General features: G+C 37.8%; 1 protein-coding gene across 1 annotated transcript; it reads right to left on the reverse strand.

Annotated features, from left to right (window-relative positions):
* Window positions 1-1,279: 1,279 nt before the first annotated feature.
* On the reverse strand, window positions 1,280-24,713 carry RAD23B (RAD23 homolog B (S. cerevisiae)). The gene is made up of 9 exons (XM_010568553.1): window positions 24,637-24,713; window positions 21,801-21,880; window positions 19,413-19,657; window positions 15,843-15,898; window positions 11,920-12,047; window positions 7,069-7,192; window positions 5,810-5,937; window positions 5,234-5,410; window positions 1,280-3,368 (listed from the first exon to the last, which is right to left on the reverse strand). Exons 2-9 carry the CDS (start codon window positions 21,810-21,812, stop codon window positions 3,255-3,257), a joined length of 984 nt encoding a protein of 327 aa, XP_010566855.1. The 5' UTR covers window positions 21,813-21,880; window positions 24,637-24,713; the 3' UTR covers window positions 1,280-3,254.
* Between the last annotated feature and the right edge of the window lie 1,850 nt (window positions 24,714-26,563).

Genomic DNA, 26,563 nt, shown 5'->3' on the forward strand with positions numbered 1-26,563 from the left:
TAACCACATAGCCATAATTTCAAAATAATGTTTTTCAAAAGAGTGTGTTGTTGGCATCCCAAACCAGGAAAGGAAGAAGAACTAAAAATGTTACTGACAAAGATGTTCTCTCTTCACTCCCACCTCATCGTTTACATTGAGTTATATAGTATTTTCAAGTGCAGAAACTACAGGTTAGTTTTGTGAACAGACAGAACTGGCTTGAAAGAAATCAGCAAAAAAAAATTTAAACATTAACATCCCTGCCTCCAAATGTCTGTAAAGCCAACTGAAATATCCAATGAAACCACAGGTGACAGATGCGCTTACATTATTTGAGGACTTGGATTTGTGTTTCCCAGTTTCATTCATTCATGTGTATTCTTGAAGTAAAGCTCAATCTGACATTCAAAATCAGAGCAACAGTTTGACTTCATGAGTGATTATCTCACATTCCTAAAAAGTTCTCTTACTGTGGTAAGAATAAAGCATATCATCAATCCAATCTCTTGGGTTTTAGCTAGATTCATAAGAGGATTCTGGACAACATTAATGAACCATAGCATTAAAATGCAGCTATACAGAGGACATAAGAATAGACAACTACAGAATTAATATGACTTCAGAGTAATTTTTTTAATCCCAATTAAAAGTGCATCATGAATAACTTTTCACTGAGCAGATACTTAGAAGTTTTAAAACAAAGGTAGGGACTCCAGTACCAAAACTTAGGAAGAAATACTTTATTTTCTTAGCTACTGTTCACAAAGTCCAGAAGAGATTGCTCCCCAAATCCCCAAGAGGTCTGCAGCTAACAAGCTGAAAAGCACTCTGTGCAGACAATTCTGGGTAGTACTTTGTAGAAAATGAGGCACAGTGTACCTAGGCAACTTACGCAACTTATTCAGGTCACACCTTCTCAACACCATATGACTTCTGTATATTCTTCCCTTTTGGCAGCAACTACAAAGAGGTACATGATTCTCCCTGGCAAGTATCCCACTATTGAACAGGTAACAGTTTTTGCCAGCATATAAGGTCAGTCACCTGTTGTTCATCAGAAGTCACATAAACACTGTTCCACTGCTGAAAAATTGGAACAGAATTACTAGTAATGCTTCAACTACAGCAGCTACAAACCCCTCAGTCACTCAGCATACGAAGTTAAAAAAGACCAAAGCTACTAGCTTTTTTAAGAAGACCAAGCCTTTAATTCAAATACATTTATATAAGTAAACATTTCAGAATCAAAATTGGAGGGAGTAGACTGAAACACCCACAGACATTCTTGCTTTACTCTCCATCCTCCTAGAGAAGGAATGGTTATTTCTGACAGCAGTTTGATCAGTACAGAAGACACCGACAAACTAAAAGTTTTTGTCTTAGTTATTAGCTATGTAGTAAAGTACATTCAAGAAGTCCTTGTATCAATTTGGCATTTTTCAAGTACCTGGCAGCTGGTCCTTTTACAGATAACAAATAGCCCCTTTTTGCCTGCAGAGTGTTAAATCAAAATCCATCTCTTCCAGTCCATAAATATACTGAGAATCCTATTTAGGTGAAGTCTACTGGCTGACTCAGATATTAGTGTCAACTTTTCTAAAATGAAAGCACTATGAAAGACTTATTTTCTATTTAGCGATATCACACCTCCTACTGATAGATTTCGGTTGTGCTACTGATCACTTGGACATTATACACCTATGAAATTTTAAAAGAATAAAATCTTAATAATTAAAATACAAACTAGCTGGAAAAACATCATGGATGTCTAAGGAAAGAAAGAAAAATTAACAGGCTTTAATACATTTCACTACTTGCAGGTAATTATTTAACAGACTACAGCCAACCAATGAAGAAACAAAATACAAAAGTTTCAGTCTTTCTCACTCTTTTCTGAAGACACTTGACTTGTACTTTGAGCTTAAGTAGTAGTTAATCCACTGATACACAACCTAAACAGAAAATAATTTTTTATTTGTACCACTAAATTGTTAATATCGTTAGTGGTAAAACACCTCAGTGCTATACCACTAATAATATTTTCTTGGTTACTGTAGAGATAAATTTGTAATCCAGGTAACAGCAAAAACTCAAAACATCCCCAAGCTGTGTTCAGGAAATCATAATAGCTTTAGATTAAATTAGAATTTGTATTCACTGCTAGCATTGCAATGACGGGCAAAATTGCCTCTAAAAGTCAATGTACGTTAAAGGATATCTCAAGTTATGAACTTCTCTTCCTCATAAAGTGAATAAATCCCCAAAAGTCCTTACTGAACAGAAATAGCTTGACTGTTAAAAACTACTCAAGAGCAACAGAACACCAGTATTTTTAGATGCTTACAGCTGTATTGTAAAAGCTGGTTCAAAGGTAGAAGGTGAAATTTTCTTCGATAAGAAGACAAAAACCTGCAGCAGACAAAAACGAAGCTTGCATTTTTTGTTTGCTTGCAGAAGAAGAATATTCAATTCACAAGAGTGCATATAACAAAACCAAACATGCAATCTATTGCTTTCCAAACTTGTACTGCAACATAACATTGAAGTGAACAGTAATTAGATATCTATCATTTTTCACAAAAAGAGAAGATGTAAAGAGGGTAATAATTTTATCTCTATGTATATAGCTTCTTAGATCATTGGAGGGGGGCAAAGGAGGGCGTGGTGTTTCTCAATGACCAATTTTAGCTGAAATGGTTTTCATTTTGGGAAAAAAAGCCAACATTGAATCCAGCATTGAACAAAATGCTGTGCTTCTTGCACTATTTTAACACACCTGGAAAAGCAACATAACTACCCATATTTTGGCATTCATGTTTATGTTTGCTCAGATCTTTTAGATTTCACAAAGCTGCTATCCCGTGTTGCCATGAAATACAGATGGTAGAATCCAGGTAGCACAGGCTACTTCCAATACCAATACTAAGTAGAAAGGAACATGAAGCAGGGCATTACACTACATTTCTGGAACTAGTACAGTAAGAGTGAAAACCTAGAAAAAAGTTAACCTACAGTTTACAGAAGGAACTAATTATCTGCAGAAGCTGAGTTTTGGTTGTATATTATTTTACGCTGTGTGATTTTCTGCATCTGCTAATTTAAAGCAGATATAATTGCTGCTTTCTCTGCTTTCTTTCCTGTATTCTCTTCTCCCTGCCTCCCCATATACCATAAACCAAGCATTATGAATATAAGCCCAAATATCCCAGACAATCCAGTGAACAAAGTTAGTGTAATGCACTGGTGTGAGGTGTGAAATACAAAAATGTCTCTCAATCTTCATCAAAGTTCTGTTGTAGAAGAAAGTTGGCAGCCAAGTTTTCATTCTTCTCACAAGCAAAATATGCCTGTATCACCAGTCCTTCAGGAAATCCTAATGCCTTTAACTGAAGAGAAGAAACACATTAGAAAGTACATTTTGTATATTAAGCTCCTTTGTATGTCTAGTATCTTGAGATGCCACTTAAGCAACTACTGCCTTCTTGAACAAACATTGCTGCCTAATTCAGTACAGCCTTTAGTGAGCAAAGAATAAGAAGGTGTTGCCTCTGCATTTAGTAAAAAGAATTCTCATTTGAAAAAGTGATTTGAATGAGTCTAATGAAGCACCATAAAACATGTCACTTTTCTTTCATGGTCACAGCAAGTCACTAAAACAGACTTGGGTCACAGTAAAGTCAGGAAGTAACAGCACATTGCACTGCTGCAGAAAAAACTTCAAACAATGCCCATTTTAAGCTATTAGTTATACCAAGCTCAGGATTTTTAACAGAAGTTGTCTGGAACAAAAGCTCCCAGTCTGTGATCACTAGTAGGTAGCCCAACACATCACATTAAGCCATACTTTCAATTGTTCCAACTGGACTTTCAGTTTTAAAAGAACTGACTACACATTGCAGCCATGGGAAGTAAGTTGAGAGCAATCTGTTTTTCAGAAGTCAAGGAACTAATTAATTTCTGGGACACAATGACAACAGGGGATGAGAATACTAGAGAAGAGCTTATTTCTGTGCCAAGGGAAATGGGTTTAGCCTGCACTTAAAGACATTCAGCAAACCGATCTTTGTTTTAGCCAAAGGTAAGTACATAAAACCATTTGGAGATTTTCTTAAAATCCTCACAACACCTGCAAGGCATTTTACATATAGGACAGATCAAATCTCTGCGAGACACTATGTCCTATTATCCCTTATCAACCATTCTTAGATTTAATTTCATGCCTACAAACAGCATGAATGTGTCAGCTGTGATACTAAGACACCTAAATTTTGAGGTGTGTCTTTCATGGAAAGGGAAAGAAGGATACAGGTCTCTGTTGTGTTTTGGAACAGGTTGTATGCTCTACTGCTTAAAATGGTTTTAAAAGGAAATGCAGCAGACTAGTGAGGATTATCTGTGAAGTGTGTGAAGTACAGGGACAGAGAGTTTTATTAGACTAATTTTATTAATTGTCAATTTCCTTGAGGTCTACAGAATCTAGAGAATTGATACCTATCTTAAAACTGTTCTTTTCTGATGATCCTTACATAACCTTTTGCTTTGCCAGTTGAAAAACACCGTCTTTGATATACGAAAACACTACCACAGTATGACATAAGTATTTGCAATTTGTTCTAAGAAAAATCTCAGAGGCATTGCTATCTATGCAAATCCATATTTAGTCCATGTTACACACAGTATTTATGAATACAATATACCGCCCCCAAGTATATTTTTATAGACATGTTTACCTGCATTTTTAGAAAGCTATAATTAAGTAATTCTCATGGACGGACAAATAACTGGGTTAAGTAGTGACTTCAACTATCTACAAGAACTCTTACTATCGAAGTACTTCGCAAACAGTGCTCACGCAGACACTCCTGTGTATCTGGGAACCTACCACAGCAGGATCTAGAACAGTATCGTCTGAGGCTTTTGCAAGAGGCATTGCTGCCCGAGTTCCCATTCCTGATGGAAACCCATTCAATCATCAATTATTACAGATGGCCTCTGATCACTTAAAAGGCTCTGCATCTTCTCAGTAAAACAGATTCAAGAGATTTTAGACTCAATTGCTATAAAGCAAGATGACATGTGGTCTGAAACAAGACTACAACTGCTATGAAATATCAAATATAAAGTATCAAAAATGATGCAGAACTACTGAGCATAAGCAAACAAAGTTTAAATTAAGGCATGTCTTAAGCATGCACCAGCATCAACACCCTACAGCAAGAATCAAGCAACATTTCAAAGAAGAAAGGCTTACCCTTTCTATAGCTTCTTTTTCCTGAGGTGTTACATGAATGTAGTTCATACGACCATTTGCAGCTTCTGCTAGTCCTCCAGTGCTGGTACCATCATCACTGCTACTTAAACCTTGGCGGGACTCCAGAACTGGCTCATTCAACATATGAATAAAATGTTCCTGGTGTTGGCTTATTTGCTGTGATGCACAGGAGAATAAAAGAAATACATGTATTGAAATAAAGCATGTTTAAGCCTGCCAATAGGCAAGTAAGAATATTTATTTTCAGTGCATTAAGTAGTCAAAAGAATATGTAAAAAGTGCATAGAGAAAAATGATTTTAAAAGAAATGCAATTTCATGTTTCAGTTCAACTGCAGTGACCCCTCCCTATTCCTGATGCCTTTTGCACCTCTTACAGAGAGACTGAGACTCATTTCTCATGTCACAGAAAATATGTTATGTACAGCAACAATTGCTGAAAAGCCAACAGTAGAATGTTGTAACTGCTATTAACACACTATCCTAGTTAACATCAACATATCCCTTGCTTGTAAAACTAAATCAAAACTAGCAGCATTATTTTGTTAAGATTCACCTGCAGTAGTTGAGGGTTTTCCCGTCCAATCTGCTGTAGCAATGCTGGTAACAGAGAAGGATTTTGCTGAATAATTTGTCTCATCTGCTGGAATTGAGGCTGATGTCGTAAAAACTCAAGTGGATGTCCTGAAAATCAGTGAGATAACGTGTTTTTTTTAAAAGTTACTGAAGTTCTTAATAAAATACATACCTATACTATAAGTGTAGATAGAAACAGGACAATACACCTCTCGCTGAAGAACAGAAGAGCTTGCTTCCTCACACTTACTCTAGTTTTAAGCAAGAATTCTTTATACTAAGGTTAAAAATGCATTTTCTTTTCATCCAGCCTTCTCTTAAGATCCAACAGCCTTCTGTCCTCAATCTCCAGCATTTTCTCTTTATGTCTCATCTCTGAGTAACCTCAGAGACACTACCCAGCCTACTGTCTTGTCTCTATGCCTAGAACAGAGTTCTCTACCTCCTGCAATGGGTCAGTTCTGTCCTTGTCAAGTGAGTCTTGCCTTCCCATATATTCTATACTGTCAGGTACTGCCTTGAATGCAGCAGTGTCTAAAGTGCTCTGAAATATCCCATTTCCCCCATCTTCTGTTATGGATGATGTCATGTGTGCCTGTCACTACTACCTGTAAGTTTAACACTGGCTCTATCAAGGCTTACATCTTGAACACCACCTCTGCCACAGCCTAAGACAGACCTTTCCTACTCCTTGATTACGCTCCTTTCATTTATTTATTTCTCTTTAGAACAGAGTTCTCTTCAGCAGGCACCAAACACTCTGTCCATGTGGTGCACTACTGAGTAAGAAGTCCTAGGTCATGGATAGGTCTCTCAGGTGCTACACCTCACTGCCCTATTGCAGGTTTCTCCCTTGATATTTCAACTTCCAAGCAGTAAATGCATTGGTATAGTCACAGTCGAGAGTGAACAGTTAGCCAGAGTAGGAAGCCAGAGTTTAAATGAGAGAAAACACTACCTCCTTCACATTTGTGGTCTCACAGTCAAATCCAGAATACTGAATCAAAGGAACTGTGCAAGTTCACAGCATTTTTAGAAACTTCATGCTTTATTCCAGATATATCCACATACATCAAGCCATTTGTTCCAAGCAACTACCACACTTGGAATTTCCATGTTACAGCTCTTATCCAATTCACTTTGATCAGTTCGCAAGCACCAGGAACTTAAAATTCACTGAAAGAGAGAATGCTTAAGTGCGTATGTTTACCACATTCTCTCATATATAACCTTTCTTACCTCCTAATGAACTAGTAGTCATAGGTATAGTTGCGACTGCTGCTGCCACTGCTGAAGGCTGAGATGCACCAGTGCTTGCTGCTTGAGGGGGTTCACCCACAGCCTGATTATCTTCAGGTATACCCTAAAGCCACAGTTCACAATTATTTACAGAATGCTAAAAGATGCTTGTTTTACTGCATGTATTATTTAGTTTTCAGAATGAAGGAAAAAACATTAATGCTTTCACTGCAAATACAAAGCAATATGCTGTGATAGGCATGCATTTACAACTGGAAGAGAATACTGTGAAAACAGTAGTTTATTTTTTGACAAGAAAAATACGTGATTTGTATAGTAAGGTAGTAAAGCATGCACTGCATCAGTTTAAAATACATTTCACTCCATAAACAAATATTTGCTTTGAGTCCTGCTCTAAGATATTTGATATGAGTGAAAAAGTTAAACTAAATATACTGTTACAGTATGTTAATAGAGTTATGCAAATAAAGTTACATTACAGCAACAGAATTGTAGTACACAATGCTAACAGTGACATTATAGATGCCATACCATCTGGCAAAAAATTAAGAAGAGTTATAAGAACATGGCTCTTTGGACATCTCTCCTCAATGTAGTAGTGTGACAACTGTCATTTACTGTATCTTAAGTGTGAAAAGGCCTGTATATTATCACATTTTAGCAGTTTAAAAAAAAACCCAAAACAGTTAACTTGCATTTTGTTTATTTTCCACATGACAACAATTTTATATAGGAACTAATTGCTCAGGGGGACAAAACTGACAAATCTAAAAAAGAACAATTATAGTAAATTAGAACGTGGGTTATACAACCAAGACAGACCTTACTCTACTACCTTTCTCCTGCATGGGAATCCTTCAGGCTTCCCACCCTAACCATGCTTTCCCCACTGTCACTGAACTGCACCAAATTTGTCCTTTCCATCCTCCTCCCTGAATCCTAGAAACTTAGGCAGCTTGGCATGGGACAGACACTGAGAGAGATTCCTGTATGACTACAAGCCCCAGTGGTACAGGCAAGGAAGGTGCCCAACAGAAACCCAAAAGAGGCAGACTCCACAGAGCACTAAACCTCCTGATACACACAGAGTAGTAGTGGGGGGAGCTATGTTAAACCCAGTCCCAAAGGGGCAAGACTATACAAGATCCTCTACCTCACAACACTCAGTTTCCAAGGCATCAAAAGATTCTATTTTTCTACAGTCTTCCAGCATATTCAATCTGGTAAGTCCAAGAAGGCAGCAGCACTGGTATAACTGAATATATTTCACCTGCCTCAAATTAAGAAGGCACCCTTCAGTTTGGGAACCAAAAAACATAAGGAACAGGGTGGGTGGAAATAACCACAGAACTTCAGTGTAACCACACAACGAAGAGGTTTGGCAAACCTAACATAGAAATCACTGGTAGGTAATGTAGTTTAAAAATCCTGCTACAACATGTTCTTCACATGATTTGTTCATCACTATAACTGAACAAAAAGGAAAAATACACAGCTAATGTAAAGGTCACATCTAGAAAGGGACAACTGGACAGTGCTCCAGGCAAAACTTTGCCTTACTTGTAAGGTAAGAAGCACATCAAGGTATAAGTCAGCTAATCATCAAGTCCACGTTTAAGCCCCTCATTAATTCCCCTCAGAGGAATAAAGGCAAGTCTTCCCTGTTACATACTTCATTACCATTACGTGGCTTGGTCAGCTTCCTACACATCCCTCCCTCCACCAAGGGGGAAGAAAATTCCATTTGTGACATAATTCTGAGGCAACTCTCTCTTAACAGTGTCTTACAGAGCACTGCTTAAGTACCTTTTCCCATCAAATCAGTCATTTCTGGTAATCTAAGTATGATGTAGGAACTTGAGTTAATCTTATGAGATTACTGATTGATTTCACCTATCCATAGGCATATGTTGTCATTGCAATCTGTGCCCAGATCAAACAGCATATGCTTGTTTAAACCTGAAGTTTGCTCTTGAATGGAAGCACTATAGAAAGTAGTCCAACCAAATTTACTTAAGAGATGATTTGACATCTTGAACATTATCTTAACTCTTAAAAGCAAGCTTGAAGTACCACTCTCCAAATAAGCAAGACTGTACAATTGTAATTAGACGAGACTAGTGAGGTGTATGCACCTTATTCATACAGCTACCCAACAGAATAAAGCATGATATCAATTCACATAGAATTAATTTTTAATGTAAACATTGCTTAAAAGTAAAAAGCCCATTTTTGCCTTATGGTGGATTAAACAATTGTTCACTGTTTAATTGAGCACCAGAGCAGCTTTTTGCTGACATTATTCTCCACAGGGTAATAATGACATCAGGCCTAGTCCAAGGAATGTACACATTTAGAACAGAATAGTTCCAGTTGGAAGGGACCTACAACAATCACCTAGTTCAACTGCTTGACCACTCCAGGGCTGACCAAAAGTTAAAGCATGTTATCAAGGGCATTGTCCAAATGCCTCAAACACTGACAGGCTCGGGCCATCGACCACCCCTCTAGGAAGCCTATTCAGTGTTCGACAACGCCCACAGTAAAGAAACTTTTTCTAAAAAATTCCAAACTAAGAGGCTGCAACCAATGGTCTGGTTGTTGGAGGAAAGACAGGACTCCTTCCTAATTAGGGTTAGGAAATCCTTGGGTCAAAACCAGATCTGAATCTAAATGCCTCCAAAGATGAGTCTGGGGCATAGAAAAAGAAACTGCAACTTTTGGAACCGAAACCTCCTTCCACAACCACAGCTCAAGAGCATAGGATTACATCTAGATCCTTGGCCATGAAACCATGAAAACTGAACAGCTTGTCATCTGAATGATGGCCAAGTGGAATCTTCAGGGCTCATTTAAGGAACAGCTACGCTTTAAACATAGATACTCTCTTGACATTTCCTTTCCAACACTTTATTGGTACCTTTGGTGTACTGATTCTTTAAACTAGGACAATGGCGTACACTTACAGCTCTCAACATCCTAATCCTACCTTGCAGATTATATAAAAGGTAACACTGATGATGGCTTGGAGGCAGGTAAAGTAGAGGGTCAAAACCAGTGTCATCAATGCACCAGTGTTAACTAAAGAGAAGCTTTTTTGATGCAGCAGGATGGTAAGGAACATGTTTAGACCCCAGTAGATCAAGAACAGTTAGAAAGACCATTTGCAGCAACAGGATTCTTCTAGAAAGACAAGAGAAGTCTGCTGGCTAACATGGTCTCTAACAGCAAGACTGTTCCTCCCTTTTCCAGCAGGAAGAAGAGGAATAACAAAGAAAAGATAGTAAAGGATAACATGAAACAGGAAGGGACCAGCTTATATAGCACAAGGACCCATTTTAAACACAGGACCTACTGAAACAGTAGAAATTAACTGCTCAGACTAGTCAGACTTAATCTATTCAGCAGATGTGCCATGTGTTGAACTCCATTGTAGGGATGCTCTATTTCTATTCAGGACTTCCTGAACAGAAACAAGCTAGAGCAGAGAAATACCAGACTGAGCGTACAAGCACTGTACATGACTGGCACATGCACAGCAAGCCCAACACCTACAGGAGGCACTGGATTTATGGTATATGTACAGACTAAACGAACAGTAAAATCAACATCTTCCAGGCATGAAAAACAAATGTTTGAGATTGCAGACGCTTGAGATTCCAGACTTACAGCAGATGATGGGAGTTACTGCATTTGCCCTTAGGGCAAGACAATATGTATCACCTTTTGTTGGCCTAATGCTAGATGAGAACTGAACTTTTTACATTCAGGTACTCAAAACATTTGTTGTCTGTTTAAAAACTGCAGGTTACAAAGTCTTGGGATCATTAATGTAAGTAGCAAGCATGCTAGTGACTTGTAGTTGTAACCACTGAAGAAAAACTTCATTAACAAAAGGAAAGTTTTATAACTGGAGGTAAAGATGCCAGTTTTCTTATCAATCTATCAGAAATTCAAATTGCATATATTTTGCAAGGACTGGTTCAAGATATCTGGCTTCTAGATTTTAACAAAGTTCAGATTTGGAACAAGGGAAAACTACATCAGGGCAAAAATGGTTTGCTAGAGTGAAAATTAAGTGCACTGGAAGTACTGATTAAGCTCCCAGACAGATTCTCTGGTGGTTGTAATTCACCTGTCAGATTAAGGTATACAATGAGAAGTAATCCAAAAAGGCCCTAAGACAACTCACAAGATTTCCATTAAAGTGAAGCTATTCTTCTAGTTCCTCTTACACCAATGAAGTTCATTTCACCCTTCAAACTGTATTTATCAAATGAGAAATTGTTTCTTCTCCAAAACACTGCTTAAATTAAAACGCCGGGTGAACTAAGCACACTTCAAAAAACTCTCAAACCTTTCTGTTTGGAAAGTATACTATTGAGAACACTGTGCGTTATTAGCAAAAACAATGAACTGGAACTTAAAAAAATGCCTTTGTGATCTTATAGATGCTAATACAATACAGCTAATGCTGTCACTAAGATGTGACACAAAATCATTCCTTGAGCCAGCCATTGGCAGTTAAAATTATCACTGTAACTGGACATACTTTACATATATCCATAAAAATGAACAAAGAATAAAAGCAAAAAAGTGATAGAGGTAGTTAGGGATGACTTCAGTATTTCTTATAACGCTATGACCCTCAAAATCCAAATCTCAGCCTTCCACATGCTCTGCTTAGAGCTGTTGTTCCTCTAAGAACATGTATTCTCTCACTGATTGGATAATATTCAAAATGACAAGTAAAACAAAATGAAAATTATTCTTTAGTAAGGACAAAATAAAAAGTGAAAGAACAAGCTGTAGGTAAAATAAACTGCTCACCATTAAAAGGTATTCCACTGCTCTGTCAGGATTGTTGAAGCTGGCCCTCAGCGCTGCAATTACTTGCTCTCGTTCATAGCCCATTGACATGATCTCAGTCACCATATTCTCATAGGACTGACCTGTCACTAGAAGTAACATGACCACCATTTTAAGGGAATAAGGCAAAAAAAAAACAAACACAAAAAAGTTTGAATGGATAAATTGCATTTCTACCCAAATTTGAGTCGTTCATTAAAGAGTGAAGAACAGCTCATATTAAACTTGCCATAGTTCTGTTGCTTTAACTCCAAACATATTCTGGTGGTTTCATCATACATTTGATTGGAATAATAGAGGATAATGAACACAATGCAAACTTCTATTGAAAAAAGCAGCACTTGCGATACTTCTGTACTTGTAATTAAAATAATACTACTTCTCTATGCTTTCATCTAAGGTCAAGGGGATCCTCACAGCTAATATTCAATTCCTGATGTAATCAAGAAAAGTCTCCTGCAGTGTAAATTTGGAAATTAAACGTTCTAGGCACAAATCTGCCTGTCAAACTGTTAACCATTGAGGTTTTTCCAAATAAAGACTTTACACTACGCTATGGTTAGACAGATGACAAATAGTGATGACCAAGTTACAACAGTATATTGCTGGTGATGATGACTGAAGTCATTTAATTAGCTTAACATGGACCAACTCAAGTCAGACAGAAGACTTAAAGCTATATCTAGGAAAGTCACTCAAGACCTCAATGAGGGTTCGGGAGAACACGTTATCTCATTTAGTTCATGTATATTTGACCAGACATCCATCACATCAAATCCCCCAACTCTTACAGCGTAAGTGGACTAAAACTGGCCCACACCTGCAGCCATCAAGACAAACAGGTACACACTACATATGGAGCAATTTAAGGTACACTAATGGTATCGTAGGGAAAATTATTACCTCTTTTCATAATCCATTTTATTTCCCTTCCTTAAAAGACACAGCAGGTTTAACAATTAAAAAAAAAAACCCACCAAACTATTATATTATAAATTGTAATTGAGCAACATCTTAAAGGTTATCTTCCCATGTGAAAACCGAAAAAACCCCCAAACCAAACCCAGGCATTAAAATACCATCTCCTTCCTTGGATGAAGGTATTCCTGATCTCAGTGGAACCCTACTATTGACTCTGTAACACTAGCAAGGTAGTGGCAGGAGAGTTAAATAATTAACAGTCACCATAAAAACAACAGACTGAATAAAGTAGAGGAAACAAATACTGCTAGAGCTACTCTGTTAAGACAAGTCAGTCACAATTAAAAGAACCAAAGAAAATATAAAGTTTTATTCCCTTAGGGAGAAGGTGTTTAACTCAAGCCAACATTAACACAACCATATTGCTTGATTTTTAAAGAGTGCTTCTAAATAATCAGTGGATGTATGACTTAGGGCAATATACTCAATAACGAATAGTAAAACAGCCCTAGCCCAAGGATACTTGTGCATTATCCATAAAGATAAATAATGGATTTACAACCCTTGACTAACCTGAGTATTAATTGTTCAGACTCATAGCGCCAACCTGAGTTTAAGGAATGGTAAGTTCATGTCTTCATATACAGCTACAAGATGAATTGTTTTCAAAGACATAAAAAAAAAAAATCACCTAAACTTCACTCTAAAGACACATATTTCTGTACATATCTTCAGAGAAATAAAAAAGCCAAGCCAACAACTGTCCCAACACAGTGATTTTGCTGAACTTACTGCTCATGTTCTTTCTTAACACAGCACTAGTTTACCCTTACTGTTGCTAACAAACTAATCAAGGTAACCAGCAGACAGAACACCTTTTGATCTAATTAATTACTACTTAAACGTTTATTTCTGTAGTGCTCTTTCAATATAAGCTAGGTAGAGACTAGAATAGTATGAGAGACTTGGTACAGAAAAAAAAGATACAAGAAGGTTAACTTGCTCTGGACAGACTGCTACATAAGCCATAATTAAAAGCTAAAGGAGGAAACAGAATTACTGCGAATTTAGGCACATGCACTCCATATACAGTCTACTTACTCAAGTCGTGCAAAAGTAAGACCAAGAATAATAATTCAGTAATTGCACATCAGCAATGTCATGATATAGAGTCAGGCCTATCTGTACATAGTGCTGCTGGGAATGTTTGTGAGGTCAATGCTGAACTGATTCTGCTCTTTGCTTTTGCCTTTCAAATAACTTTTTAAAGCTGGATTAACTTTCAAATGCAGTTCATCACACTCCCCGCAACAATTCTTGTCCCATGCCCTGAAGAAAGCTTAGGCTGCTCCACTGAAAGATATGGTTGCATAGAAACTGCAAGACGTGCAGATCTTCATGTAGCAAGCCACATCGGTTTTCAGACAGCATATCTAACTGAAAACAAAAGCAAATCAGTAGAAGCCAATCCCTGGTTTTAAAGTGAAGTCAATTATCTTCAAACAATGTAATTCAGAGGCCACAATAAGAACATGTCTAGGATCCTACTTAGGATGTAAAAACATACTATGTTAATTTGTACAAGCAAATTCCTTTTAAGATAGTTTCTGAAGAAAAAGAACCACAGAGTTCATGCCTATTGCCTTTGAAAAATTTTTGGCATATAACCCTTGCAGTATGCTTACCCAGGAAATTACACCCAATGCCTGCTATATCCAAACTGTTAGGGACAATTGGGTTTACTGTATCAGATACCAATCAAAGAACCTTCATATAAAATGGATGGTGAGGTGATGCTCTCCTGCTACATTGAAAGGAATTTTTATTTTTATTTATTCTGAAGATAACTGAATCAAGACCAGCAGCTTAATTAAACTTGTTGGTCATTACTGAGTATTTGTGATGACCACATCTCTGTCACTAAAGTATAATGACTGGTTAATGAAGCCTACAGCATCTTTGGTAGCAGCAGTCACTTTAAAAATATAACAGAACATGACTGGTTGTCTCCTACAGGATCTATCAGCTAATTCAGCTCATACGTTTCTTCAGTCTAGAACAGTATGTCATAACATAAGACCTAAGCTGCAGTTACACAGACTAAACCTGGTGGCTACCACCAATACACATAAAACTTTACTGCTGCTCCTAAATCATCTTGCTTAATCACAACACCTGCCTCCAACATATCCACAGAGCCCTACACAAAAATGTAAGTGAAACTTTAACTTTTTTGTACCAAGTTGCAGCTTAGTGTTTACAGAGAGAAGACAAAATAAAAAATCCACCTCACTTCTGTGCCTTAACTTGCTACACACTAAAAAAAATCCCTCCCAGAAAATATAAGTAGAAGTAAGGAGTTGTGGGTTTGCCTAGTAATTTCCTAGCTACCATAATCAGCATAAATGAGGGGCAGAACTTCCTATTGTTTTTACCCTGTTTATTCCACTGAGAGACAAAGACATTTAAACTGTCAAAAGAAAAGTGAAATGACTGTAAGTATATGGAGGCATTCATTCCTCAACCCAGATAGCAGCAGATTTGGTCAATTTATCTAATCTAAATGTGTCAAAAGACAGTACTGTCAAAGCTGGAACAAGTGAATAATAAAGACAGCCATTTTATTAGACCTGCACACTGGGAAGCAATGGTGAAAAGGAAAGTGTATATATATTTACTTCCAGTCTTCTATTCAAGCCACTTCAAACTGAACAGTTAGAAGAGAAATTAAGGCAGACGGGGGAAAAACCAGGAATGATAACAATCTTCCTTTTACACAATAAAAATATATGAAGTAAAGAAGTTCTTGATACTAGTTCTGAGATACCAACTTCAGGTCTTAGAGTACTTTGATTATAACTTTAACAATGACAGATACAGAAGAAAATGTCAACATCTGCTAATCCGTCATATGTTTCTGCTGCACCAAAATAATGTCTACATTAAAAAAACACTCCACTTACCAAGTGCACTTATAGCATCCTCAAAAAGATTTGATCGAGATGTATCACCTGTTGTACTGTAAGATGAAGACAAGTGCAATGGTAATTACAAAACTTTGGAAAACTTCCTGTTTTTCAAAAAAAGCAGCAGCAGCTGTAACTCTAATAGCCCCTTTTGTTTCTAAAAAAACAACAAAGCTTTCCAAAGAGCTCTCTTTTCATCTTGTAGTGAGACCAGATTTTACAAACTTACAATGCTACCATTTTTAACACAAGGCCAACCTCCTCCCCTACCCCCCAATAGTCTGGCTCTTGCCCATCTGCTCAGGGATTAGCCACCTGCTTGCTTGAATGCTTTAAAGGGTGGGAGAACAAGGTGGATTTTCAAAAGCACACAGCAGTTTCACTAACTGCTTCCCCATAGTCACCGGTTTGACCTCAATGAGGACCCAAGGAGGTCAGTGGCAAGCACTTACTAAAATCTCAGTATCCTACTTTCCCAGGAATATAAACTGCTAACATTTGCAATTACTCCATCTCAAGTTATCAAAGCTGTCAAATTACAGGATTAAAGGCTCACCTCCATGAACACCAAAGAACACAGAGGCACAACACCAGGCAGAAGAACCCCAGTTAACTCAGTCAGAGCCAAGAGTGCCCCTTTCCTGGCTCCTCCAAGGGCTGCAACTTAAAAGCATCAGCCCCTGGTCTCAGGGTGGCACCCCAATGGGTCAATGGGAGAGGCTCTCCAGGTCTCCTTACAGATCAAGGGCATTACTGCCTACAGGGTGGTGCGACTCACCATGTGGTGCCAGGAAAAAGCGTTTGGGGATTGTGCAAGACTTATTATGGGATATCTAGGGGAAGAACCAAAGGCAGGGAAAGGGAAGCATCAAGGTACCCTGCAGACGAAAAGCATGGATAAAGAGAGCAAAAAGAGGAGAAAAAGGGCCAGTCACATGTAAATAGCACTTGCCTGGCCATGCCCTGCACCTGACCACCAGTCTATCCTGCCTTCTAATTAAATTTCACTTCTAACTATTTTTCATGCTGGGGTGTGTCTCTATTCTACATGCATGTGTGTGTAGGGAAGTCTAAGTGGCCACAGCTGGACAGGGAACCATGAGTCACAGGGATCTACACATCTGTGGAGCAACTGCAGAGACCAGATACTGTGGAAGTCTCAGTGCCAGCAACTGGAGAAGAGGCCACAGGGGTCCATGCGTCTGGGGTGTCGGCAGCTGAAGAGCCTAGAGTTCATGTGTATCCTGTGTGGATGCATATCCTGGCGTGTGTGTAATCACCAGCAAGCACCAAGCCTGACTACAGTGAGTAGGGTAAGACACTTGAGAGCCAGGTACTGAACGGCTCTGAGTCAGAGGCAGCTGCTGGAGAGACTGGAGGGTCCGAGAGAGGAGCTGCTGGAAACACTGTAACGTCTGGGGGTCAGCTACTGCTAAGGTCATAGGCCTCAACCAGGTAGTGGAGAGACCTGTTCGTGTGTCCATGAATGAGGTGACTGGGAGACTAGGGAATCTAGGGACTAGCTACCAGGTTCAGTGCATATCTACAGCTGGTTCCTGGATGGATCGTCTGTATACGTGCGCACACATGTATGCGTGCAAAGGGAATCTGAGTATCAGCAACCGCAGCAGGGTTGCAGGGCTCAGGAAGTAACATGCCCAGGTACCAAAAACTTGGGAGACTGGGAGATCTAAGGGCCAGCTATCAGAACAGACTGCCTAAGGCCAGCTACTGGAGAAATTCATATTGTTCATTTTTTATGTTTGTACATATGTATTTTGCACTAGTGGCCTTTGCCCTGAGTAGCCAGAGGGGAACAGGATGTGACTGCTGCTCTTGTATGGTTGCTTCACTGCTGTTTTTTTCCTGCCTGTGTTGACCTATGCAGCCAGCCATACATACAGGTATATACATACTGTGTGTATGTATACTTGATAGACCTGGGGACATGGACCTGCAGCAGCCTCGCATCCATCAGGCTACCAGAGTCAGCAACTCCTATCAGCAAGTAAAAGATCATCAGATTAATCTGAATCAGTTTTCAGAAGATGCCACTAAAAATCTAACAAGGCATTTATAGAGATGCAGTTTTTTATGTAAGAAAAAATTGGTTGCAACAAGAATGCTTCTCTAGCATCTATCACTAGTAAGATTTACAACTAAAAAAGATCAAAGGCAAAACAGGACACCAGTTTGCCTGGCCATGGCTCAGTAAATCTTCCAACAGCCTTAGTAATTTAACTTCTAAAGCAAATCAGAAACAAGCAGTACTCACTGAAATCAAGGCAGGTGGTAACTACAATGTATTGGTTAAATTATTCTCTTCCTTCCTGTTAAGTATGTACACTGAGGCTCCCTTATTGCAGTTTTACAACACTGCAATATATACATGGAAAACCTGGAAAGCACTGTTTCAGTATCAAAGATTTAATCTAATATTTGAACCCAGTGGACAAACTGAGCAGCAAAAATTCCTACCCATTAACATTTAAAAATTCTAAGTTATTTGACTGATAAATGAAGCTTCATTTGTGTTCCATTTTAAAAAGATGTCCATTTGTCAGAATTGCAAAATCAAATCGTCAGTTAGGGTACTTAGTGCAAGAAATTTGTGATGACATTTTCAAGATATTGGGCAACTGCAAGTTTTGCTTCCTTTTCCTCAAATCAATACTTGATAGTGTTTGAATACAACCACTCAAAAAATTAATTTCTTGTGCACCAGTATTCACATAAATAACACACAAATAATTGAAGACTAGTATATGAAAAATGAAGACTTGAAGCTACGCAGCACTTCAAGGGCCATTAAATTACAGTTAACAGCATTTTTACCCCATGCAATACTTAAAAGTGGGCAACTTAAAGTGAGCAAAAAAAGGCCGCAGTATACAATAAGGATGAAACCTCTAACTTCCACTTGATTTTCTTAAATGTAGAGAATTGAGGTTAAAAGCCATCCCAACTCCCACAACTATCTGCAGATGGGCCAAGGAGCATTCAGAACAAATAAGCTTGTAGCTTTAAGACATTACAAGATTAAGAGCAATACTATATCCTACATTTTGGAAGAAAAAGCTCTTTCCAGAAATTAAGAGACTCCTACAGCAATAAAGAACTTATGGTTCAAATCTAAGCAACATGATTCAAAACACAACCAGAGGTCTATAAACGGGACAGGACACATCCCCCTGAAGTCTTTAAGAGCTTTGTGAACAGTAGATGCCCATGCAGGTGAATATCCTTAGTCTGAAAAGAAACTTGTGCCACAGTAATTCTGAAATGCCTAACAGGAGCACAAGTCCTGTGTCATTTAACTCTCCATTCCATAGGTTTAGTCCCAAGACCACACTTCCCACAAGAGATGGTATAAGCAGGGAGGGGCACTTCTCACTATCAGTAATGTTTTACTTGAGACAAAGACTGAAGTTACAGTTAAGAAAGAAGAAGAATATGTAGAATGAAGAAAATGATCGGACTACCACTGTAATGGAAAATTCAGCTTAAAATCAAAACTAGAAGCAACAGAAATGGATAGGGAAGCTGGTTTTGGAGACTCATTCATACCTGTCAGTCGATGATGCGCTGACAGCAGCCGGTGCCTCAGGTGTTTTTTCTGCTGTCTTCTCTTCTTTAGGACCACTCACAGGTGCAGATTCATAAGCAACTGCATCTGGTGCTGGTGGTGGAGGGACAGCAGCTGGCACAGCGTCAGCAGGGCTTGGTGCAGCAAGTGGTGTGGGAGCTGCAGCGGTCGAGGTCATAGTGGTAGTAGTATCGGACTGCTGAGTTGCTCCAGCTGCTGCTTTGGGCTACAGGAGGACAACAGAATTCAAACACAGCACAAAGCTCCAAAACCTATGCTTTCTATAGTCAGCACATTGATTAAGTTCTGTTAAGACCATTTGTGTTACACATTGCTGCCTCAACATCAAGCATAACATTAAAACATTGCAAGACATTAAATCTATGCCTTTTATTGTGTTTAAACAGGCAACTGATAGTGTCACTAAAGTACTTATCTAGACACCTAAGCACTCACACTATTTGAGTATGAAGCGAAATGCAAAGATAAGATCTAAATATTTATAGACCGAAATACTCTAAACATGAAAACAATCTTGTTGTACAAAAGCATGTTTTTCAGAAGAAACTAAAACACTTGTCAAAAGACATCTGACAAGCATAACAAGCATAAGGTTTTCTCACCACTTAAATTTGGAAAAGTGATAAAGATAGAAATCACATTTCATCATGAATGCTATTTGCTGGAAAATGAGATGCTAAAAAATTTAAACTTAACCTGCAACAAGTTTTACTTATACGCTCTTTACATTCAAAGCACTACATAAATAACATTTCACATAAACTTGAGTTCTGTAGTGAGCACCAAAAATCCAGCAGAATCAAGGACTATGAAATCTACAGCAACAAATTTAGAGTGGGTAATACTTGCATATAATTGTGATTTAATCTTCACATCTCTATTGGAAACATGCATTTTTCTTGGATACAGTCTTAAACCCATTATATAGAAATTACACTTCTCAGAAGGCATGCAACTTCTAGCTAAGGTATGGAAGCTGTATCACTGTAGTCCCTTACTTATGAATATCCTTAAGGATGCACAAGGCTGACCCCCATCTCTGCCTTACCAAAATAAATAGTTGAATTTCAACAAAACACAACTACTTATTCAAGGTGAATCAATTTCAGACAATATTTGCTTAAACTAGGAAAAGTGTATTTCCTCCTTTTGTCTGAAAGGAAAGGAGAATTAACAGCTTCCAACATAACAGGCACAATAAAGAACTTTTAAGAAGTATTCAGAGAAAAACACTGAAATAGTCTGAGCATCAAAGTTAGCCATTGTGCTTACATGATAGAGCATGTCTTATCCAGAAAAGAATCAAGGAAAGGGAAACTGAGCTTAAAGACTTAGTAAAAAGACCATAACAGTGAAGAAATGCCCAACTCTGAAACACAGGTCCTTTAACATAAGAAGGTATTGTATTTAGCAGTTCTTCATGGAGAACACATATAGCAGTGTTTCTTCTGCTATAAACAAAATGAAAGCTAGGCTCTGAAATCCCATCTGCACCTGTTTTCTTGTACTCATAAATGCCTCTTCTCCAGGCAAACCACAGACTAGAACACTGTTCAGGAACACAGCAATAACACTTACGTTCAAACAGAGAATCTAATGAGCCAATACCAGACAGAAGTGAAGAGCAACTGAATATAAGTTTTCTTTGTCAGAAGGAGGACCTTTAACACCAAAATGAACTTCTTATCTCAAGACAGAGATGAAGCCAGTTTTATTCAGATCTCAAGGGTCTGGAATGCCTAGAAAATCAGTGTCTTGATTCCCAGAAGCAATCTGGTGACTGGTTAAGAGGAGAGATACTTCAAATACATGCCACAGTCACTCCCTTTAATTTGCCATTGCAGCCATTCAAAACTCACAGGTTTGTTGATTGGCATACATATCCTTTCTCTACTGGTTTAAGCTGCTGAGCTTGTCTTTTGTCAACAGCCATGAGTTTCGAGCAGTGAAACACCTATGAGTTTTGAAAAGCAACATGGCAAGACTGGAAGAGTTCTGTACAGAGGATTTAGTAACAAACTATCTAGGTTCCCTTCTTCCTTTTAATATCACTGGAAAAATAACACAGTGAGACAAGAAAGAGGAAACAGTAAAATCAGCCACTGGCAAACTTTTTCTTTGATGTAAACATTCAGCACACAGCAGAAACAACCATCAGCATAGGCAAACTAGAAATGTGAAGCAGTATTTCGTATCGATTTGCAAAAGCATTTATTTTTACTGTTGACCAAAACTTTCACATGATCAAATTCCACTGGTTTTAAGGATAGGCATATACAAGCACTCATCACAATGAAAAAAAGAATGAAATGAATGCAATTTCCTTTTAAAAAATATGGACTACTCACTTTTGTTACCATAACCACCACAAAGTTCTTCTCATCTATTTTGTATTCTTTAAGAGCAGTATCATCATTAAGGATTTTACCTGGCAAATTGAACAGATACATATTAAGAAAAAGTTATTTACCAGATCATTAGGTGATCTTGGGATTCCCTCATATAAACACAGTTCTAAAAAAAAACCCAAACCCATAAAAATATGTTTTATGCAGATTTATAAATACTAAAAACCCTACAAAAAGTGTTTTGGCTATTAAGCTTTGGCAGTAGAGCTACAAGTAATTTTCGTCCTATGATGTCCACAGCACTTGTTAGCTCCAAGACTGTTGCCGTAAGTGTTGAAGATTCTTCAAATCATTTAAAAGAGAAGCATTAAATCTAGAGAAAGATTTATTGGACCTTTAACACCGATACAAGTAGTGTAGAGCTTTAGCACACAATAAGCTTAACTGAACAACTTATGCCTGCTTATCCACTCTAGACACAGCAAGAAAATTCCTTCCTGCTTATCTTCAGTTTGCCCTTCAGATGCAGTAAACTATCTACAGTTCCCAGACTGTTTATCTGCATTAGATAAGTTTGTGACTTTGCAACTTTAACAATTTGTTCTCAAAAGAAGGCTAAAACATTAGAAAAAGCTAGAACCATGCCATATCCTCCTACCTTGGCAGAAAGATGAAAAAAAAAGATCAGACAAAACCAGAAACATTTGTTATACTACCACTTTTGAAGTTTCATAAGCAGAGACAGCACTGTGGCAAAGCAGATTTGCCTCATGTCTACAAGAAATCAGAAACACATTAAACCACAGACTTTTTTTTTTTTTAGGATAAGCTCATTTAGAGGCAGTACCACTAATCAGAAAATTATGTCTGTATTTCAGTGAGTTTTATAGCACTTACTTCTACTACAGAATTTTTAGGAAATATTTTATGATTTTAATTGATTCATTTGCTGAAGATGTGCCAAGGACCGCTTCCCTACTTCAAGAGGAAAATACACATTTTCATAACCATTCTCAGTGCTAGCGGAATACACTACTTAGAGTTAAAACTAGCAGGACACATTCTTATCCTGATGACTGCAAGGAAATCAAGCGATGCGTACGCTGCATGGCACTTGACAAATGAGGTGGCACTGTCCTACTCTATACTGGTTCCACCAGTCTTGCAGGTCAAATACTCAAGAACGTATTATACGTACTGTAGCAGTAGTAATACCTGTAACAGATGGTGCACCATCTGACTCACAACCTACACAGGTTTACTGACAATTTTCTGGTTTATAGGCCCTTTGGGGAGGAGCTTGCACAATGTATATATGTAGACATCCTATCTTCTCAGGACCCACCACTTTCAAGGTTTCTAGACTTTACCCTAATACAGATGACAACACAACAGATCTACCTCACTGCTGATTAGCATAACCTTTTTATTTAACCTTTTTATTACCTTAAATTTAAAAAAAAATTGCAAGCATTTTTAATAACGAATGGTATACTTCTAATCAGGTTCAGTTGGGATATCACTGTGCTTTACCAAACTATGAAAATTCTAAAGCTCATTTTAATGAAAGTAAAAATGTCAGCAATATACCCTTGTTGTATCTCTTGTCCAAGAAAAAAATACAAGCACTTTTTGGATGGTCTTCTATTCTAAATCTTATTTCCTGCATTTCCTACTGCTTGTGAGGATTATACAATGCTGAGGATAAATTCTGGCTTCTGAAAATACTCAAGTCATATCATATGATCTTACACAACCCTTGATTTTTCTAATCACGGAAATATAGTATTAAGAGTGTCATGCAATTATACATATTGCACAAGGCCTTCTGCCTTGTTCATATTTATTACACGTGACTTTTACCTTCATGTTCTTGATGTGCATTCCCTTTCCTGAAGTACAAGTGACATAAAACTTGCTCAGAAACATAGTCCTGAGGAGTCTGTACAAACATGGAAAGAGTCCCGACTTCTCTTCCATTAGCATCTTTCTATTATGATCAGTGGCTTCGCCTTATTAGAAGTGGAAAACCAGTACTGTTCACAAAGCCGTACAATGAAGAAGTAAAAAGACCACCAAAGTTTCTTGCAAGCATGGTTTGAGAGGAAAAAGCAGTAGAAGGGGTATTGGAATAGAACTTTTTAAGTTCTGACTTAAAAGAGACTGCAAAGTGAGAACAAAAAAATGGATCTGTGTATTAGTGCCAGAATGGACCAGCCAGGTAGAAAACAGTAAAAAAATATTGCCAAAAAAATTTTGAATTATGTTAGCTCAAATAAAGTAACTTCATGTCTTTATCTGACATTAGCCTGCTTTTTGCTAGTGCATAATACATGTTTCTAACGATGGCTTAAAAGTATTGAAAGCACCTTTGTACAGCAAGGATTTGCTGGTGGGTTTCTTTTGTTAATACAAAAGGAATAATCTGATTTTTAATTCTCTGTGGTATATACAGGAACGCTTCAGCTACACACAGCATAAACTGAACAAAAGACAAGAGTAAACCCAGAACATGAGATGTTATCTGCTTAAATCCTGACTTCTTGTAAACAAAACCTATTTCTACTTCACCTAGCATAACCCACTCAGGAATAAGGCTGTTAGCTTATCATGCTATAAGAGCAAAGATAACAACAGACACACATGTATTAAAACCTGAAAAATTCTGACTCAAAATTAAGAGTTTGTTGTTGGTTTGTTCTTGTGTTTGTGCTTGGGTTTTTTTAACCTGTTTGCATTTCAGTACTTACAATCTTTAGAAGACTTAACTTTCACATCAAAGAAGAACATTAAAAAAAGGTAGATTCAGATACAGTAACTTCAGAATATTGATTACCTGCGTAAATTAGTTTTTGACCAGCTACTGGAAAAGCATCTTTCCCCCTTTCTGATTCAATCTTCTCTTTCAGTGCCTTCACCTAAAGCACAGAAACAGTCTTAATGAAGAAAAACCAGAAGTTACACAATACAAACCTAATCAAGTACACTTTGTTCTAAGTTTTAAATACTAAAAAGTAGTTTTCAGTCATATCTTGATTATGTCAAGTACATCAGTCTTCCAAAGACGTCATTGCAATCACTTGCAGAGCAACATGTTCCCTTCCCAAATAATCTCTCGTGCTTAATCAACTTAGATAAGTAATTTCTCCAGGAGAAGTCTTTAAGTACAAGTTTACAACACAGTGAAAAACTGAGAAATTTGCACAAAAAATGCTTTTATCTACTGACCCATTTCCCCTCCCTGAACGCAGGAGGTACACATGCTATACACAGCTGGTGGCTTTCTTCATCATAATGACTCTTCAGGGAATGCCTGTTTTTTTGGTACGGTCACCATGACATTCGATTTAACTCACTGGAATGACCTGAAACCTTGATATGCAAAGACTTGTTCAAACTGTCCAATTGTTCATTTATGTAATTAATCTTCAACTCTTTCCCCTCCCCCGTGATTTTTTGAGCTTTGCATAGCAATTTTAAGCATACACATGAAAGCGTTTTTGTCTTATTTACTTGCTTACACAGACCACTGACATACAGTCCACACTTTCAGAGCACCACATACAATAGCTCAAATGACACTGTGTTACTTGTCGTGTATCAGAATGCCTGTATTCTCCAGAAAGACTGCCTAACACTATCCTGAGACAAAGGATGTTCCTGTAGAAGCATTTCTGCACTGACACATTTGAAAACATGTTTTAAGACAAACTGCCTGTATACAAACATTCATTCTTCTTGCTTCCTGACACACTCCCAATATACATAAAACAAAGACAACCAATCTGTTATGAACTTATTACTACAAACTAACTCCATCTTCTAAAGTTTCTTTTTCCTGAATATTCATAAGTTTTTTTCATAAAATGCTGCAATTGAGATGCATATACCTAGCTATTTAACCAGCTAAGCACACGAAAATGTGTTTATCTTGACAGCTTAATTGGACTGGCAACTACTTGTGCCACAGGCACCTGCAGTACTATCATTTTGCATTAATTTTTAAAGTTGTAGCTCACTATTAGGGTTGCTTCAGTAGAAAATACTGTTTCAGTGTATTTACAGGTGCTAAATGGTACATATTTACTGAGAAGTTGAGCTTTGTGATTCTCAGCATAATTAAAATCTGTCATCCACTTCACATGCCAGTCATACTTCCTGGCTTCACTTTATTCTTCTGTTAATCATGTCTTAGACTTCTGTGTTACCTTTCCCCCTTTCCTTTATTGGTCCGCTTGCTTCTTCTCCTTCTTCTTCTCAGATTTTATTTCCATGTTTCTTTATCAATCTCCTTACCAGGCTAATCCTTTCAGTTTGGATGTTTGGTCCAAAAGGCACAAACCAAACTTTTACACTCACAATGGAGCTGCATCTTTTCAGCAGTATGCATAAAAAGGAGTGTTTGTTTTACCAGGCTTCACAACCCAGCAAAGGAGGCCTGCAGAACCAAACCTCTTCTGTAAGCTTACACCTGATGTAGGTGATTAAATCACTAGCCACACAAGGATACAGAACACAACATATGACTTCCATCTACAGAACCACACCAAAACTCTTTTTTTCCTCAGCAGATGGAGGAAGGATGCTTTTGGTATTATTATACATGCCATCCCAGCACCTGTCAAAAGCTTTAAAATCAGTCTCCAGCCAGCCAATTGCTTTTCCACAGCAAAACTAACAGCAGCTCACTGCCATCCCTAAGCCTTCAGGCAGGGTCAAACCATTACTCATTTTTATAATAATTTGCTGATAGCATCATCATT

Source organism: Haliaeetus leucocephalus, unplaced genomic scaffold, assembly GCF_000737465.1.
Source record: "Haliaeetus leucocephalus isolate CR32 unplaced genomic scaffold, Haliaeetus_leucocephalus-4.0 Scaffold249, whole genome shotgun sequence".
NCBI lineage: Eukaryota > Metazoa > Chordata > Aves > Accipitriformes > Accipitridae > Haliaeetus > Haliaeetus leucocephalus.

Coding starts and splice junctions, on each gene's coding strand:
- RAD23B (XM_010568553.1), bottom strand. Junction 12,048..15,842: donor GGATGCTATAAGTGCACTTG/GTAAGTGGAGTG, acceptor TGTTACTTCTAG/TGACAGGTCAGTCCTATGAG. Junction 5,938..7,068: donor GACTACTAGTTCATTAGGAG/GTAAGAAAGGTT, acceptor ACTGATTTTCAG/GACATCCACTTGAGTTTTTA.